Raw genomic sequence first — 19,947 nt, forward strand, 5'->3', positions numbered from 1 at the left:
GCAATCCAGCAGTGGCTTTAAAGTCTTCCTCTGACGATGTGAGAGGGCCGCTGCCACCGTCAGAGGGTCAATTCGACACAGTTCTTGTGTTTTAGTTGGTCCTCGAGAGGCAGAGCGACCCCTCCCTCTTCCGGGTTCATTCGTTTCTTTTTCTCTTTGGGGTGGTGGTTCAGTTTGCATTGGTGTAGGGGTGTGTGTTGGTGCAGTGTCAGATGTTGGTGTGGTGTGCTGTGTTGGTGGGTGTGGTGTGTGTGGTGTGTTGGGTGTTGGTGTGATGGTTGGTGCAGTGTTTGGTTTTGGTGCGGTGTCTGGTTTGGGGGTGGGGGTGGATTTTGTTGTTGTTGCTGTTTGGGATGGTGTAAGCTCACAGGGGGTCGGGCCACCTTTTCTTCCCCTTCCATCTTTTTAATTTTCTTTTGTTCCTCGAATGGACCGGGGAGTGGGGGAGTTTGTTTTCCCTCCCTCTCGCTGGCAGACTCATCTTCTGAGGAGCAGTCCTTCCTTCTCTTGGTCCCCGATTCAGTTCGTCCGGGGGCCAGTCGTTGTTCCTGGGCTGGTTTGTTCTGCTCCTCTTGCTGTTGTTGATGATGCTTTTCCTTCTGCTGCAGTTGCTGCTGCTTGGGTTGTGACATCTTTGGCTGCAGCGGTTGCTGGACAATGTGTTCTGGTCGCTTGTCCGGAATTGGCTGCAGCGGCTGTTGTTGTTGCTGCAGCGCTTGTTTTTTGTCCGCTTGCTGGCTGGAATTGGAGGACTTTGTTTTCCCCTTTCAAGTCACTGTGACCCATCCAATGCTGGGGGATGGGTCCACTGGCTTGGTTTTTGTCTCTGGGGCACAAGGCTTGTTGGCAGCTGTAGGGGGTTTGGTCGGATTTCTTTTGGGGCAATCCTTGGCCATGTGTCCCTTCTAACAGTGGCAGCAGTGCGGTCTCCGTCCCTCTACTATGACGTCGCTGGTATTTGGTTGAAGCCAGCTTTGTCGAGGCGCATCTGGAGTCTGTAATCCCCAGTCAGGATGTCCCTCTTGCTTGTTGGGGCCACGCACACCACGTCCCCGTACTGGCTGAAGACTGCTCCTAGTTGCTTTGCTCCCAGGAGACAGGGGACGTTCAGCACGGCGACATTGGTGACTATTTGGCTAAGGTATTCTGGCTGGAGTTTGATGTTTTTCCAGCGCAGATTTGTCCTATTGGCTGTCTCTTCGGCCTCTCTCTGGGTTGGGAGCAGGACGTCCCACATTGCGTAGCTCCTCCTGCATATGTATTTGGCTGGGATCTTCAGATCTTTGTGTCCGAGGTGATGAAGGACACCATCCTCTTCTTAAGGTCCTCTGCGATGCCTGGAAGGGGTTTTATTACGTTCCCTTCCGTGAGGTCCTTGTAAGTGGACTCTAAAAGGTCCCGGTATTCCTGAGGGGACATTTGGGTTTGTGGACCCCATTCAGTGTCTTCATTACTGGCAATGCGGGTCCAGGACAGTGTCGTCCGGCTTGGGTGTTGCTGTTGCTGCTTCTGCTGACTGGGGTTTGGTGGTTTGCCCAGTGGGATGAGAGCCGGCCAATCGGTGTTGAAAGTTGCCAATCTACCGGTCCCTGCCTCCTGGGTCTCTTTCTTTTTTTTCCTGGGAGGGGATTGTTGGCTCCTGGGTGCCACCTGTTGTGCTCCACCACTTATGGGGGTTGCCTCTGCTCCAGTCTTCTTTGTCAGGCTTTTGTTGCTGGGTATCTCCCTTTCTGGAGGGGTGGCTGGTTGGGGCTTGGTCTCTTGGGGAGCGTTTAAGCAGGCTGGATCTTTAGTCACCCCACCGAGGATCTTTAAAGACGCTATCGCTTCATTGATTAGCGCTTTAGTCCTTCTAGCTACTCCATCCTCATCATTTTCCCCCTTTTCTGTGAGGGGGTTGTCCTCTTGGGGAGTTGGAGTGCTACATTTGGGTGATGGTGTAGTGGACTGAGGAGCCGGGGGGTTCCATCGGCTGTGGTCCACCCGCGATGTCCATTGTCTCTTCGTCCCTTGATTTCTTTTCCGCTTCTGCTGGGCGTTTGCCCTCGTGGGGAGCAGGATTGGAGGGGTCATCTTTGGCCAACGAGGATTGAGAAGCAAGAGGTGCCACTGAGTGTGGTTCACCTGAAACGTTCCTCGTTCCCTCATCCGCCATTACCTGTGCTCCCTGGGTCGGGGAGTTGCCCTCTTGGGGAGCTGCTTGTGAGTTATCTCCCTTCTGGGGGGGGCGTCCATCAATTTATTATCCGGGCGGTATGCCCCGTTGCTTTTTGCTCCCCCTGTTGGGGAGTCGTCCTCTTGGGGAGCAGTTTTTCCTGTGGTAGCCACCTGGCTGGGGGTATCTGCATTGGTGGCCCCCCGGGCTGGGGGTGTCCATTTTTTTAAACAAAAGCTCTCTTCCCTGTATTAAAAATCGCCAAAATGACCGACGTGGAATCTGCGTCCAAGTGGGGAGCCGACTTTGGCGCCAAAAAGAAGTAGCGCCAAAGGCGGCAAGAAGGGAGATAGAACTGAGAGAGGGAGTGGGAAGTCAGTGGAGGGAAGAGAGAAAGTGTTTCCGACCCTCCCTCGCGGGAAAGTCGTAAAATCAGCTCGGATCCCCCCTGTGAAAGGGGAGAGCAGAGAAAGACAGATCAAGTGGGGGTGCGGACAGAACGCTACCCAACAAGCTAGTCAGGTGTTCCGGGCACGAGAATGTGTCGCCAGAACAGCACTGCCTAGCGCAGTGTATGTATCAGAGAACAGATGGTATTTATTTGCTCCCCCACCGAGCAAATTAGGCACAAGGCCAATTTTTAATGTGAGGAGTGAAGGGAGGGGGAAGGGAAAAAGGGGACCAGCTCCCGAGAGGTGGGAAATGGGAGCTGGTTAAAGGTCAGGCATGTGGGGTTGCCCCCACATCTGGTCTTTGCTAGTCATAGCTAGTCATAGCCTGCAGTATCTGCCGGAACAGATGGTATTTATTTGCTCCCTCACCGAGCAAATTAGGCACAAGGCCAAGTTTTAATGTGAGGAGTGAAGGGAGGGGGAAGGGAAAATGGGGACCAGCTCCCGAGAGGTGGGAAATGGGAGCTGGTTAAAGGTCAGGCATGTGGGGTTGCCCCCACATCTGGTCTTTGCTAGTCATAGCTAGTCATAGCTTGCAGTATCTGCCGGAACAGATACTACACTTTGATCTTGCCCAAAAGGCCAAGAAAAGCTTAAATAGCTAAGAGGTATTTATTTGCTCCCCCACCGAGCAAATTAGGCACAAGGCCAATTTTTAATGTGAGGAGTGAAGGGAGGGAGATGGGAAAAGGGGGACCAGCTCCCGAGAGGTGGGAAATGGGAGCTGGTTAAAAGGTCAGGTATGTGGGGTTGCCCCCACATCTGGTCTTTGCTTGCAGTATCTGTCAGAACAGATACTACACTTTGAGATATTAAATCTTTTATTCATGTTAAAAAAAATACAGAAAAAAAAATCAACGATGAACAAAAAACTTAGGCACATGGCCAACTCAAAAGGGGGGATTTTGGGGGTCGTTGGTCATCCTTGTCACTCCAGAACTAAACAAAGTCAAAAGTTTCTCCCAGCTAGTATCTTCTTTCACCATAATACCGCATTCACCCTTTCATATTGGGGGACGTCCTAGTAACTCCCAATTTTTAAAACATTTTTTATTGACGTGTAAAAACAAAAAAGATAACAATAAAATGGTAACAATAATTCATTTGTGTCGAGGGAGGGGGAAGAAAAAACAAAAGGTGATTAGTAGGACCCTCCCAACCCCGTCTAGTTGATAGACTGCCCGTTCCACTAGGTTTGTAAAAGGAACCTCGCTTCTGCGGGTCAGTCTCTAGGTGGGGATGCCCTCTAGATGGGGGTGAATGGAGAAAAGAAAATTTTGTGGGTAAGGGATGGAGGTTAGTTTGTATTTCTTTTTCTCCAAGATGGGTAAAATTTAGAGGAAGGGGTGAAAACAAAAATTGCAGGTAAGAGGGGATGGGGATCTTGGAGGCTTCCTAATCGGGGAGGGATGGAACACACACTCAGCTAGCTGAGAGACTACTTGTTTAATTTAACTTTACAGAACTGCGCGTTCCACACCTAGGCGGGGAACACGTATTCAAATTTGGCTCCTCTTCGTACACACAGACTTGCCACATGTATCCATCTTCTGTCAAATGCCGCGCGATGCAGCCTTCTTCTATCACATCTGATCTTCACCCGTAGTTGGTGTTTAAAGAACGCGATCAGATCTTGATCAGAAAAAGACAACACCCCCCGGCAACCTTGCAGACGCGACGTCCAAATCACCATTCTCGCCACGGCCAGGATCGTAACGTAGACCATTTGTCTTTCCCGGTCCCACGGCGGCCTCACGTTGTCCACAACATTGGATACAGTAATTGGGCGAGGATGCTCAGGATCGATGCGAGCCGTCACCCCACTGACATACGACCAGTACTGGCGGAGTTCGCGGCAATCGAAGAAAGCGTGATCCGTAGTTTCCACAGCCGTTGTCCCACAACGGGGACAATCAGGCGACTCCAGAAACCCAGAACTGCATTGTATGTTGTTGAGTGGAAGTGCATTTCGGGCCAATCGCCAGGTCAGAGAGAACTCCGAATTGTTCAGATGACTCGAACCTGGCGCCCAGCTCCACGCGGAGCGGATCTCACTCTGCTGCCACCCCAAACGCGCGCATAGCGGGTCGTCAGCGGCCCCCTTCACTAGATCCCTGTGGAGTTCCCTACGGGTAGCAGTCACAAGGTCACTGGACCTTGGTAGTCGTTTTAGCGCGGCTCGGCACTCTTTCATGTAGGCAGATTCTCCCCGCGGCCTGCGACGGCTCTCGATGGAAGGGTCGAGAACGAGGTCGGGGAAGGCGGCAGTAACCACGGGGTGCCACGGTTGGTCATCCTGCATATAGTGGCTCAGGAAGGCCAGCCTCTCAGCATCTCGATGACACTTCAAGTCCGGCATTCCCAAGCCTCCCTCACACGGACGTTGAATACAGACCTGTCTGCTCACCCAGTGTCTTCCTCTGTCCCAAAGGAGCGAGAACAAGAGTTCGACAAGAGCTTTTAGGTGTTGTGCAGGCAGGGGAAGTACGGCCAGTCGGTAAAGGATGAGAGGAAAGACGTAAGTGGCGCACGCCTCAGCTCTACCCTTTAAGGAAAGTTTCCTAGGAAGCCACGAATTGACTGCAGCCTCCACCTTTGACCGTACCTCCAACCAATTCTTGTCAAGCTGGAGACCCGGTCCGAACCACACGCCGAGGATCCGGACCGGGCCATCTGTCCAGCTGAAGGGCGCAGGGAGGTTTGCGTTGCCACTCCATGCGCCCAACCGCAGTCCTACCGACTTGTTACGGTTTATCTTGGCCCCTGTAATTCTTTCGTACTGTGTGAGTGCCTCCGACACGACCTCAATATCTCTGAAGCCCGACACGAAGATCGTGACATCATCGGCGAACGCGGATACCTTGGCAGCTGAGCCGCCAGGCAGAGCCATTCCGCGCAGGGCCGAATTTGCCTCCCCATGTCTCAGCTTGCGGAGAAAAGGCTCCAAAGCCAGGACATAAAGCAGGGGCGACAGCGGACAACCCTGACGAACCGACCGAGAGATAACAAAGGGTTTCGAGCACTTTCCGTTCACTTGCACGACAGCCATGGGCTGTCGATACATTATGGAGATCCACTTGCAAAAGTCCGGTTTAAAACCGGCGGCCTCTAAGACAGATGCCAGGAAACGATGGTCGACCCTATCGAAAGCTTTGGACTGATCTAAGTTTATCAGCGCGGCTTCCGTGTCGTCATCTATTCCCCCCTCTAGGATCATGCGGATCAGGTGCAAGTTGTTCTGAATCGATCTCCCCTTCACAGCGTAGTTCTGTTCCGGTTCAACCAACTCGTCGATAACAACCTGCAGCCGATTCGACAGGACCTTGGCCAAAATCTTCAACTCTGTGTTTAGCAGAGTTATGGGCCTGTAGTCGTCTAACTCTTCCCCTCCATGCCCGTCACCTTTCTTCAGCAATGTGATCACTCCCTTGGTCACCTGCCCTGGGATGGATCCCTGAGCAAACCAATGGTTGAACATATCCGTCAGAAGAGGCAGAAACATGGGCGACAGCCTCAAGTACAGTTCGTATGGCAGACCATCAAGTCCTGGCGATCTGTCACAGCTGACCTGCTTCAGCGCAGTAAAGACCTCCCGCTCCGTCACCCGGCCCTCGCAACCAGCCGCTCTAGCCGCCTCGAGGCGGGGAGAGTCGGCCAAATAGTCGCTAAACTCAAGGACCGGAAGATCGGGCTGCTGCGTAAAACGCTCCTCGAAATGTTCTCGAAACCCCTCGCAGATCTCCCGAGTCGATTCCAGGGTGCGTCCATTCGGATGTTTGATTTTTGCAATGTATTTGTCCGAGCCACGCCTAGAAACCTCACGGCGCACGTCTGCATCAGAATTGACTGCTTCGTTGCCTATCTTTCTAAGCCTAGCTCTAACTACTTGGCCTTCGTAACGCTCGCTAGTCTCGCGTAGAAGGTCATGCTTAGCTAGTTCCTGACTAACCCTATCACCCTCCCCCGTAGCCTGGGCTAGTTTCTGCTCTAGCTTCTTCTTCGTCTTGGCCTTATCTAGTGCGAGGCGCTGGGCATACTTGACGGAGAAGCTTCTGATCTTGGCTTTGAGACCTAACCACCACTTACTCCCGGTAACCGCCCCCACTAGTGCCTTTTTAATCAATTCTCTTAACTGATCTTGGAAGTCTTGTATCTCCAGAAGGGAGGTGTTTAACTTCCAGTACCCCGCTAACTTAGGCCTATTTCCTAGCTTCAGCCGGGCCATAACTAATTTATGGTCCGTCTGGCCTAGCCAAGTGAACGTGGGACAAGATAAGAAGTCTACTTCGCCTCTCCTAACTAACATCCTGTCCAAATAAGTATTTGGATAGGAGGAAACACTATTGGTCCACGTCCACATCTCCCGCCCTGGATGCTCGACCCGAAACCTGTCGACCAGACCGCATCTAGCCATCAGATCAGCCAGGCTGGACTCGCACCTCTCCGATCCTCTAGCTCCGCCTCCTACCTTATCTATGTCGGGGTCTAAGATGGAATTCCAATCCCCCATTAGCACTACCCGCTTCCGACAATCTACAAACGCGTCAAGCTGACTGAAGAATGAGACCCTCTCACGAGCGGTGCTGGGCGCATGAACCGCAACTACCCGAAACACAGAATCTTTTACGGCAACATCGGCCACAACCAGCCTACCCACTGCATCTCTATGGACAACGTCGACCGTCGCCGACAGGGTACGTTTAACCAGCACGGAAACTCCCTTCCCCCGCGGGCTACCATATGCTGAGAAAACCTCAAAGTCTCGGGCCAGCACCTGACAGTCCACAGAGGAAACGAAATGCGTCTCCTGAATCGCAGCGACATCCACTCCCAGGGACAAGAGGTCGTGCCGGAGGCGAGCCGCCCGGCCCGATGATCTCAAGCCCCTCGCATTCAGACTAGCCAAATTCAAAGCCATGGTACCTACCTTAAGGTGTGTTACACTCAGCTCCGAAGTCAGCCGGGGAAAGGACACCGACGTTGTGTGCAATGCTCAAGGTGGTCAGGTTTTTCATGCCCTGACCTTCTCTCACAATGCCGCCGACATTCAAAGGGTAAGTCAATTTAAGGGCCCTATAGAGTGACGGATGGACCAACACTGGGACCCTTCCCTTGCATTGTTTTGCGAGTTCCTCAAGGGAAGGGTCATTTTTCCTAATCAGTTCAATTCCCGGACCAGCCCCTTCAGCGGCTTCCAGCATTGTCCACACGTTGGTTTTGCAGGCCTCAGGAAGCCTGACGAAAGTTGTTAGCCGTGGGGCGTCCGGGAAATTAGAGGGGACATTAACGTCTTTTCCCCCTATCTGTTGGCAGTCCAGCAGAGGTTTTAAATTTTTTCTCTGCCGGTGTGGTACGCCCATTGCCACAGACAGGGGGTCTACAGAACAAAGTTCCTCTCTCGTTTCGAGGGCGAGAGTCCCTGTTGGAGTGAGTCCGTAAGTGGGAGAATCTGAAGGGTCTCTCCCCCTCCCGGGTTCATTCTTTTCTTTCTGGGATGGCGACTCAATTTGCATTGGTGTGGGGACGAGTGTCTGTGTGGTGTCTGGTGTTGGTGTTGGTGCGGTGTCTGGTGTTGGTGTGATGTCTGGTGTTGGTGTTGGTGCGGTGTCTGGTGTTGGTGCAGTGTCTGGTGTTGGTGCAGTGTCTGGTGTTGGTGCAGTGTCTGGTGTTGGTGCGGTGTCTGGTGTTGGTGCGGTGTCTGATGTTGGTGTTGGTGTTAGTGCGGTGTCTAGTGTTGGTGCAGTATGTGGTATGGGGGTAGAAGTGGGTTGTGTTGTTGTTAAAGGTGGTGTATGCTCACAGGGAGTGGGGGCTGCCTTTTCTTCCCCTTTCCTTTTCTTTTTTATTCTTTTGAATGAAACGGGGAGTGGTGAGGTTGAGTTCCTCTCCCTCTCACTAGCAGATTCATCCTCAGAGGAGCAGTGTTTTCTTCGCTTGATCCCCCGTCTCAATTGGTGTGGGGACCGTTGGTTGTTGCTGCTCCTCTAATTGTTGTTTCTCCGGTTGATGCTGTTGCTTTTCTGGTTGCTGCAGCCGTTTTTGTTGCTGCTGTTCTGGCTGTTGCTGCTGCTGCTGTTTTTGTTGTTGCTGCTGTTTTCGTGGCATTGGTTGTGGAATTGGCCGTGGCAGCTGATGTTGCTGCGGCTGGTTCAACGGCTGGTTTGGCTGCTGCTGCTGTGTCTGCTGCCATGGCTGTTGCTGCGGCTGTTGTGGAGGCTGCTGTTGTTGTTGCTGCCTCGGTTGTTGGGTTGGTTGTGGGACGGTGGCAGATGGGATTGTGGGCTTCCGTTTCCGCCTCATTATCGTGATCCATTCCTCCCCTTTGGCCTCCTGCACAGTTTTGGGTTTCCTCGGTGCTGGGGTTGGTGCTCTGGTTGCAGGAGTTGTGACAGCCTGTTTGGACACTGGTGCTGTCTCAGAGGTTGGGACCGCCTTTAGTGTCACTTGAGTAGGAGTTGACCTTTGAGGGCAGCTCTTGGCCATGTGACCCTGTTTTTGGCAGAACCAGCAGTGCGGACGACGCCCCTCCACTACTACTGTCATAGTTGCCTCCTTAAATGTCAGCTGTGCTGGTATCGCCTGGAAGCCTTCTTTCTTTAGCCTCATGGCCACAGTGTAGCTGCCCAAGTGCATGCCGGTTTTCGACCGCACTGGGGTTATTTTTTCCACCTCGCCGAACTGTGTGAAGAAGGATCCCAGGATTTCTGCTGATATTTGCATAGGTACATTGAATACCTGCACCCGGGTCCTTGTCCTGCCCTGGTATTCGGGCTTTAGTTTTGTTCTCCCATACTTAATTTCCTGTAGGGAGAGTCTCTCTGCATCTTCCTTGGTGGGTAGGAGGATGTCCCACATGGCGTAGCTCCTCTGGTACAGGTATAATACCGGGATGTTTAGCTTGTGTAGGAGCCCTGCCATGTCTTCCTTTTTCATCCCTAGGAGGCGGTTTTCCGGCATATCCGAGATGATGAGGGAGAGCACTCTGTCTTCGATTGCCTCCCAGGCGCCTGGCACTGGTTTAATTTCTGCCCCCTCTATGTATTGTCTGTACTTGGTCAAGTACAAGTCTCTATACTCTTGAGGGGACAGTTGCTTCTCTACAGTCTTCCCCCATGCCGACCCTCTTGTTGGTGTTGGATCTTTGGTGAGGTTGGACTGTTTTTGCTGTTCCTTGGCGGAAGGGTTGCTATTTTGAGGGGCATTTTCCTTTCCGCTTTCCTTTGGGACCGACTCTCCCTGCTCTATACTTCTTCCAGGAAATACTTCCCTTTTTGGGGAGTCGGCCTCCTGGGGAGCATTGTCCTCTTTATTGTCCTTGGGAGCTTTTGCCCCTTTTGTTTTGGGGAGGTTTAGGCTGTATGCCCCCTCGTTTTCTTGATTTGCTCCCCTTTTGGGGCAGTAGCCCTCCTGGGGAGCACTGTCTCTCTTATCATCCTTTGGGGCTACTGCCTCTTGATTTTTGTTGTCAGAGCGGGATGCCCTGTCCAACATTGTTTTTTCTCCCCTTTGTGGGGAGTCGCCCTCTTGGGGAGCACTGTCTCCCTTATCGTCCTTTGGGGCTACTGCCTCTTGATTTTTGTTGTCGGAACGGGATGCCCCGTCCAACATTGTTTTTCCTCCCCTTTGTGGGGAGTCGCCCTCTTGGGGAGCTGCTGGTGAGTTTTCTCCTTTCTGAGGGGCGTCCTTTGGTTTAGTGTCCGGGCGGTATGCCCCGTTGCTTTTTGCTTCCCCTGTTGGGGAGTCGTCCTCTTGGGGAGCAGTTTTTCTTGTGGTAGCCCCCTGGCTGGGGGTATCGCTATTGGTGGTCCCCGGGCTGGGGGTGTCCATTTTTGAAAAAAGCTCTCTCTTCCCTGTATAATTCACCAAAATGAGTGACGTGGAGTCGGCGTCCAAAGTGGGAGCCGACTTTGGCGCCAAAAAGAAGTGGCGCCAAAGGCGGCAAGAGGGGAGATAGAACTGAGAGAGGGAGTGGGAAGTTAGTGGAGGGAAGAGAGAAAGTGTTTCCGACCCTCCCTCGCGGGAAGGTCGTAAATTATCAGCTCGAATCCCCCCGTGAGGGGGGAGAGCAGAGAAAGACAGACCAAGTGGGGGTGCGGACAGAACGCTACCCAACAAGCTCGCCGGGCACGAGAATGTGTCGCCAGAACAACACTGTCTATCGCTGTGTATGTATCAGAGAACAGATACTACACTTTGATCTTGTCACCTGGGCCCCGGAGGGCTTTCGGCCAGTGAAAAGGTTAAATAGCTAAGAACAGCATTTATTAACAGACCTTTGATCTTAATCAAAAAGGGCAAGCACAAAAGTGTTACGGACAGACCGACCGACGGACTGACTTACAGAGTCGCTTGCACGCGACTAAAAATAGGAATTGCTTAAAATATCTCAATAATGGCATACATAGAAAGAGCTTGATGATTTAAGAAAGAATCTTTTAAAAATTTTAAACTCTGACCAAAAATAACTTATGAGTATTTTTATGTCTCACACATTTAGATATTTTTCCCTCGTTTTGTCACATTTTTTTGCACTACTTTTCATTAAAAATGCTATATATTTGTTAAAACACAAGATTAAGCAATGCAATTTACCATATGAATTTACTTTTGTATAAGGAATCCAAATATTGAACTGATAATCTCCAGAAATTAATGGTTTCCAAGTAATCTGCAGTATGTATATACGAGCATGAAATGCCTTAGTGTATTATTTATTATTTTTCTTTTCAATGATGTGAAAAGATTTAAAAAAAAAAAAAAAAAAAAAAAAAAAAGACAAAAGTTTTTGTATCCAGAAAAAGTGATGGTCTATTTTTAAATATTTTATTTTAGTTTTCTAAGAAATTGGATGGAGTTATGACTCCAAGATCATTGCTAAGGTAGAAATAAATGTATGCTCATGAGCTGTCATTTTAAAAACAAGATATTTTTTAAAGGTTCATGATAAAAGTAAATTTCTAGACTCCTCAACCACAAAATCTAAAATATATTATCCTCTCAGATTTTCAAAGTCAGACTCACTAACATTTAAGCTAATAAAGTAAACTTCGCTTTTGACAAGTCAATTTTAATTTATTATTGTACCATGTACTGATGATAGAATAATATACTTAGCTACAATTTCTTTCATTTTTTTAAATCTATTAATATGAAACCTTTTTAAATAATCACCTAACGATAAAAATCAGCAAGGAGATAAGTTATTTAAAATTAATATATAATAGAAGTTATCTACCTTAACTTAAAAAATGTGAAAACATGAAAATTAAAAAACGAACATGATTTCACTATATTCCGGGCTGGACAATGTTGAATAGATAAAGCTAATTTTGAAAAAATAAAAAAATAAAAATTATGTTTGTGTATTGTTTATATTGAAAAGGCTATAAGTAGTGGACATTTTTTTTTTTTTTTTTTATGATGCAAACGGTCAAAAATTATATTCCTGTATTCTTGAAGATGGTTTGTTAGCAGTCAATCAAAATGCCTGGACAGTAAAAATTGAAGCATAAAGGAGTAGTTCGTATTTACTCAAAGTTGATGTAATGTGTGACAGATAATATGAAGGAATGCAAAACTGAAACAGTGACAGTCTTTTCTGAAAAATTGACTCCAATGAAGCGGATTTCTGGTGTTCAGTAGGAGAGTAATAGTAGATTTTTTTCAACAGAGTCAAATCTGATAGGCCCTAAACTGGCATCAAAGCTTCAGCCTCTGTCCCATCGACGAAACGTTGCATCCCTCTGCCTGTTCTACAAGTATTTTAATGGTGAATGCTCTGATGAACTGCAAGCACTTGTGCCCCCACGACGTGAACACCCTCGACAGACCCGACAAGCTGCAAAATCCCACCCCCACACTATAGAGATCCCTAGATGTAAAAGATCTTTCTACTCCAGTAGTTTCTTTCCCAGAACCGCTAGACTTTGGAATTCCATTCCAGGTCACTGCTTCCCCAACTGTACTGACATGCAGAAGTTCAAGTGCAACGTGAACCAACATCTTGCTGCTCAAATCCCTACATAGTACCCCAGTAGTTGTTTCCCCTGATAGTAGCCCCCTACACCAAAGTGGCAATGTGCCTTGTTTGGGGTGAAAATGTAATTAAAAAATAAAAATAAAAAAAAACCTACTCCTACCTCTTCAAACTGACTTTTTTTGAAAGAGTTAGTTTGGTTAGAATAAAAGTAGGAAATTAAGTTGAAAGAAATTAATAATTTCCAGAAATACACAGGTTTTTAGAACGGTAACCATATTGGAATAATGTGCGGCACCTGTGTTTACAGTTCTAAGATGTCAGATTTGTGAGAGGGGTGAAGAGCTCTACTTTATTAATACTATTATCATAAAATTATAAAATAAAATTAATTTTATTTTCAAAGAATTACTTACTTATATTGGCCACCAATTTCTTGTGCAAAATGTCCAATGTCAATTCCCGCATCACGGAGCTGAAACAAAGCAGTTGGACCAAGGACTTTTTCGACGATAATGAAGAAATTCTTTTTTTCGTCATTCCATTGCTCTTTGCAGAGTCTAGTAAAGAAAAAAACAAAACATTCCATTAAAATGACAAACATTTATTTTATAAAGTAAACAAAGACAGTTGAAAGTAGTTGGATCAACGTTTAGATGAAGAGAATAGTGTAGTTAGCTTGAAGCATTGTGTTTATTGTATAAAATATTGTTATTGAATGCTATAATGATGTGTGCCAGACTGTAAATATGAAAACATACAAATATACAGAGTAAAAGAAAGTGATAAAGATGATATGGTATCCTATATATAATTTGATTGCAGAAATTCCCCTCTGGACCAAAGTACACTAGGTTTGCTCCAACAGCGGCAACATACAAATTTATTATGTCTAGACTATTAGCCAGTATATTGTGTAACTTTTGAATGCCATCTTACACACATTTATCCACTATATTAAAATCTTACAGTCCATCCTAAAAGAAACATCACCATCGCAAAGATATACAATGGAAGTAGCTGTTATTTTTCCCCTCCAAATAAAAAGTACTACTCCCGCTCCCAGTTGACACCCGGAGGTCTTCTTCATTATGGTCATATATGGGGCTTCACCCTAATTTTCTGGCTCATATACTTATACAGATACCATAATCTTTGCTTTTCCCCTGATCCCAAAAAATAATGATTTCTCTCTCTTCACATTTCACAAAATCTCATTGTCTGACAACTAACTATACGTTCATTCTGGAATAAATAAACCCTCATTCAAAAAAGAACGCTCCAGAGAGTAAAACAAACATGGCTTCTGATTAGATTAGGCACTCATTTTAGATAAATACCCCGATTACAAACGTATTAAGATATCGAAATATGTTCATAAGTCACACTTGCTTCTATTTACAAATTAAATATACCGTACCTGTTAGCTTTTCGTACAAAGCTATGATAGCGTGATACATATTTTGTGTTTAACTACACCGTACATAATGTTTTCCGACACAGGCTGATAACCATTATTTTTCTTCTTCCTTTTCTGAAACCTAGATTAAACCTTATTATACACTTGTTAAAAAAATATTACTATAGTCAAGACACAAATTTTGTGTGCTTTTGGAAGCTTTAAACTGTGCTTTATTTGACATTTTTAAATGAAACACATTAATTGTTAAAAATGAAGTTGTTACGTTATATTAGTCACATCAGTAGTATCTGTTCCAATTCGATTAAGTGGTGGTGAGAGCACTCGGGCAAATAGAGCAGCAGCCCAAAATAAATGCGGAAACTTCAAAACCACAAAAAAAATACTTGATTAATGTTACAGATGACAATACAATCATGTGCAAACAATATTAGCTGCAGGTATCAAAAGTAAAGTTCTCTTAAGTAAAAAATGTCACTTTGTTTATTGAGCTCTTTTGGATGGCTAACAGTGCCTATTTTGTGTAATTTCGACAGTCACCTAAAAATCAAACCAGTTCCAGCTTTGCTATCTGTCTGTAGCAGGTGCATGCCAGTCATGGTTAGTCACTCTGTACTGTCACAAATTTTGATTTTTAAATAGTGTTTTTTTTTTGTTTTGTTGTTGTTTTTTTTTTTTTATCCAAAACATTTGTTATTAAGTAAATATTAAAATATTGTTTGGTCATTATATTCATTAAATCTAATTGCTATAAAACTATAATTAATCGTTAAGGTAATCTGTATTTATAAAATTTCTGGATTTTTTTTTTTTGAAGTTTCCAAAACTTAATTTTTAATACATGAGAACCTGATATGAATTTTAACGATTAGTTAAATTGTTTTTAAGTCACTATAATTTTTGGAAGAGTCAATTTTTTTTTTTTTTTTTTTTTTTTTAACTAAATCAAATTATTAAAATACAAGGAAATAGAAATGCACCGATTTTAGTCATTTACACTATCGAATTTTTTGTTATGTAAATAAACAGATTTTCAAAAACAAAGCAAAAAATGTTTTAGGGAAAACTTTAATTTCGACATTTTTAAACTTAATGCACATGTGTTTCTATGCATATAAAAAAGAGTCCCATTTTAAAGAAAAATAGCCATTCATTAATATATTGGACTTAATATAGGTTTTATAGTTGCCTTTAACAAAAGAAAAGACAAGTTGAAAATTAGAGAATACAATTTTTGCACTGTTATCAAATTGTGTTTCTCTCTGAATGCGTATGATCAAAATCTGATTTTTTTTATTGATTTCTAGTGCATTATTGATCATATTAAAAAAATTCAATGTCTTAGCTGTTGAAATAAATCCTATATGAACAAAGTTGTACTTTTGTGCTATTCATTTTCTACAGGAGGTAATGGAGTTTTGCCTAATGTTTAAACTGGTTAAATCTAATAATTACTGCCGTGGTCATGATTAATTTTGTGGTAAACCACACGATAGATTTGTAAAGGTTTTTCAGCTTTAACTTTTAGTTGGCTTTTTGATACATATCACATGATTAATTTTATCGTTTTCAACAAACTTTGAACTGTCATAATTCAGTGGATATATTGAGCTATTGCTATAAATGTGGTATCATTATTCACGTTTTGCAAACATCTATGTGCTCACATTATTAGTTTTTAGATATTAAAATAAAATTTTCATTTAGGATACATAAGAGTGCAAAGGAAATGAAATTTATAACAATTTTATTTTATGAGCTTTTAACTTTTTCATGAAAATGAAAACATGCAATTTTTTTTTTATCCATCACAAGCAAGGCATATTCCCACTTAGAATAAAGGGGCTACTATTTAGAACCATGCCTACAGGAAACTACGGAGATGAGCAAGATGTTTGTTAACATTACACTTAAACTTCTGCAGGTTAGTACAATGAAAGAAGCAGAAAAAGAATTCTAAAGTCTAGTAGTTCAAGGGTAGAAACTATTAGAGTAGAAGACTTTCTGTCATCTACAGACCTCAGAAGGGGTGAGATCTTGCTGCTAGACGAGTTTGTCAGCGGTATGTATGCCAAAACGGTGCAAGTGCAATAAGTTCATCAGAGCACATTCTATTAAAGTACTTGTAAAACAGGCAGATGGATGCAACACTGCGGCAATCGGACAGGGGTTGGAGTTTGGTTAATAGTGCCTATTAAATTTGAGAGACTCTTTTTTAGGATGCTAAGAAGCTAATAGTAGATGCACCAGCCCAGACATGACAACAATACTCCATGCACGGGCAAATAGTAATTTTGTAGAGATACAGCATACTCTCAGGTATTAATAATTTTCTAGCAGGGTAAAAGGAAACCACCTTTGTAGCAGTAGCACATTGCATGATTACAAGTGCCATACCGCTCCTTTCCCTCACAGATAAGAGAAAAAAAATGCCTGCTCATGCACTAAAATAAAAATTAACCGAATTCTAGAAAAAATGCAACAGGAATTTATTAGCTAGGGAATTTGGCTAAAATTAATTCTAATCTGAACCATAGAAATTATTTTTATTATTTTTGTGAGCATTTACCAGTAAGGCCAAAACTTGCAATTTTTATATATATATATATATATATATATATATAATATATATATATATTATATATATTATATATATTATATATATATATATATATATATATATATATATAAACTCATTTTTCCCCTCCAATTTTGACCTCAATAGGATTAAAAATAAAGACATTTCATGCAAATGTAATATGCACAAACTGCAGCACAATGTCTGAGGTGTGTTATAGGCCTATTACCTCTCCACTTCCTCGATAATCGTAGATTCCTATATTTTTTCTGCTGAGAGTTCACTGCCAAAATCGGTTAAAATCAATGGAAGTGGTAAAATCTATTCTCTCTAATAAATTCCTCTTTCCCCCACCACCACTTAACACCGTTGTGGGATCGTTAACAAGGGATAGTTACGAAGGAACACCAGTTTGGGTTTTCTTTACTTCATAATTGCTTAAAAAAAAACTGGAATGGATACTGGATGAAACGCACCATGGACTAAACAGAATCGAAAGGTTATTTATGCCATTTTTTTTTTTTGGCTGTATTTTTTTTTTTGTTTTTCCGAACACTTCCATCAATTTTTTTCCCCTGATTTATGTTTTTCCGATTTCTTTTTTAAAGAAGTTTTACAATTGTTTGCTGTTTTTTCTTTTGGTTTTGCAGATTTTTTAAAGAAGTTTAACATTGTTTTTTTTTTTTTTATATTTACACAGGGTTATTACTTCGCTTATTCTTTACCCTGCCCCCCCCTTACACACCTCCAAACAACCGACAATGCCGGGTACCCCCACTAGTGTATATATTGGCACACACACACGCGAATCATTCAAAAAGATCTCTTTTAACTAAAAAAACTAAAACATGGAGCGACAAAGACGAGAGTGGTACCATTAAAACGAACAAACTTGTGTTCCAGAATCTATTTTTCTACATAATCATCACCATTCTCAATACACTTTTCTCAACAATAAATAATGCCTCAGTCTAAAAGTCCAGAGCGCGCTTTGTCACTCACATCTCTATTGCCACTCTAAAATCAATGAACCCATCTCCTTACTGTGTTGACATCAACTTCAGCTTCATAAACAGGCGCCGATGAATGTTGATCGATTCAATTTGTTCTGCATAGAGAAATTTAATGATGCATTTCTGCATCTGATGCACATCCATGACAGAAGTTGCTTTCTTAGAATCTCACACCGTCAGTATCTGCAAGAGAGAAATTAAACTTTTAGATTTTGAATGCATAATTTCAGTCATCATAAACTTGCAACTTGATGCATTTGGGTAGAATAAAAATAGGAGGCATTACTTTTGGATCGTCCCTCATATATGCCTAATTTTATATAGATAGAAATGTGGACATATTCAGCAATGTTAAAGTACTTCATATTTATACGAGATAAACTTTTAGTTTAGTGACTTTCTTTTATGAGGCTTTAATTCTATCTTTTGTTGTAAAAGTTAACATGCAAACTTTTGGTCATACCGAATAATAAATGCACATCAAATCATAACACTATGGTTCAGATTAGATTTTTTTTTTTTTTTTTTTTTTTTTTTATTATGTTTGGAATGGGGATTACAGCACTTGCAATTATACAATTTTTATTTTTTTATTATGTTTGGAATGGGGAGTACAGCACTTGCAATCATACAATTTTTTTTTTTTATTATGTTTGGAATGGGGATTACAGCACTTGCAATTATACAATTTTTTTTATTATTATGTTTGGAGTGGGGAGCACAGCACTTGCAATTATACAATTTTTTTTTTTTTTCATGTTTGGAATGGGGAGTACAGCACTTGCAATTATACAATGCACTATTGTTAACAAACGAGCCATTGGTCTAAAATATTTACTTTTTTTTTTTTAGAAAAATAAAAATTCTAATTTCTATATGTACTAACCACTACTAGGTTATTAAAAGAAAACAAAAATTAAATTTATCTGTTTAACTTTAAGAAAGGGGGCCAGTTTGCTACCTGAGTTTAACATAAAATTATTCTCCTGTTTAAAATTCCTGAAAGCCTTTCATAAGTTCAAAACTAAGGTTACTTTTGCTAACAAGAAAATCAACATTCTACCCCTCCAGATTCATAAAAGTCACATACATCCTAAAATGGAGTACTGATTCTATATTTTGGGGAGGTGCTGTCTGTACTTATATATATATCTATATATATATATATATATACTAGCGGGGGATACCCGACGTTGCCCGGGTGTTTTTGGGTATGTGTGGTTGGCCAGGGGTGAGGGGGTGTTAATGAAAACCTAAGAATAAGCGAAGTAAAAAAAAAAAAAAAAAAAAAAGAAAAAAAAAAAAAAAAACGTTAAAAAATCTGAAAACAAGTGAAAAATGGCTTAAATAACCCTGCTTCAATATTAAAATTAAAAAAAAAAAAAGAGAAAAAAAGACATCTCACACCACGATTCAAACCCCAAACCTTTAGATAATGAGGCCGCGCTCTAAGCAAGTGAGCTAAGACGACGTCGACGAAATTGTGTCAGTTTTTCAAATATTTAAACTAAATCAGGTTACGACGTCGTATGACGTATGCATAGAGCCAAACTCGTCATAAGAGGACGGGTTTTGCTGACCCCTGTAGAAAACTGCTGATTTCAGGGTGAAGAAAACGTTTTTGGTGAATTTTTCGATATTTGTCGGGCAAAGGTTGGAAGTTTAAAATGATACCGATCCGGCAAAAATCTGTGACCCGTGTCGAAAGTTACAAACACACATACATACAAACAAACACACATACATACATTTTCACTTTTCTATATATATATAGATGATAGGTTATGAAAAGGAAGGGTTGTAGAGATAACTTCGAATTTGGGGGTATCAAAACCAAAGCAAAATATGATGAAAGTAAAAATAAAATAGATAAACCCCATAATTTATTATACCATACCTGTTCACACTGAAACACTTATCACAATATTCTGTGGATCTATATTAAAAAACCTTGTTAAACTTAGTGACGTATTTCCATTCTATGGAGGTCAGGCGCAAACGAACACCCATAATTTTATTATACCATATTTCTTAAAACTGAAACAATTATCAAAGTATACTTACGCAGATAGATATGAAACGTCTTCATTAAAGTTTGTGCCTATTCCCATTCTATGGAGGCCAGGTGCGAACGCAGACCCCACAATTTTATTATACCATCCCTATTCAAGTTAAAACATACTTATCAAAGTATTCTTATGTACATCTATATAAAAAACACTTGTAAATGTTTTTTTTTTTTAATTTTTTATTTCCATACTTTGTGGACCAGGCGCAAATGCAGACCCCACAATTTTAATGAACCACCGTTCTGCTAGATCAAACATACCCATTCTTGTGTCTCGATACATCT

The 19,947-nt window shown here is 43.0% G+C and overlaps 1 protein-coding gene across 11 annotated transcripts in view; it reads right to left on the reverse strand.

The window, feature by feature from the left end:
• The window catches only part of LOC145249611 (uncharacterized), a 205,653-nt gene that overhangs the window by 74,755 nt on the left and 110,951 nt on the right, over positions 1 to 19,947 (reverse strand). For all 11 annotated transcript variants that reach the window (XM_080111335.1, XM_080111329.1, XM_080111333.1 and 8 more), the window contains exon 5: positions 13,000 to 13,143. In XM_080111335.1, the coding sequence (XP_079967461.1) occupies positions 13,000 to 13,143 (144 nt within the window). The remainder of the gene's footprint in view (positions 1 to 12,999; positions 13,144 to 19,947) is intronic.

The sequence above is a fragment of the Euprymna scolopes genome, chromosome 28 (genome assembly GCF_053919585.1).
Source record: "Euprymna scolopes isolate OS-2025 chromosome 28, ASM5391958v1, whole genome shotgun sequence".
Classification (NCBI taxonomy): domain Eukaryota; kingdom Metazoa; phylum Mollusca; class Cephalopoda; order Sepiida; family Sepiolidae; genus Euprymna; species Euprymna scolopes.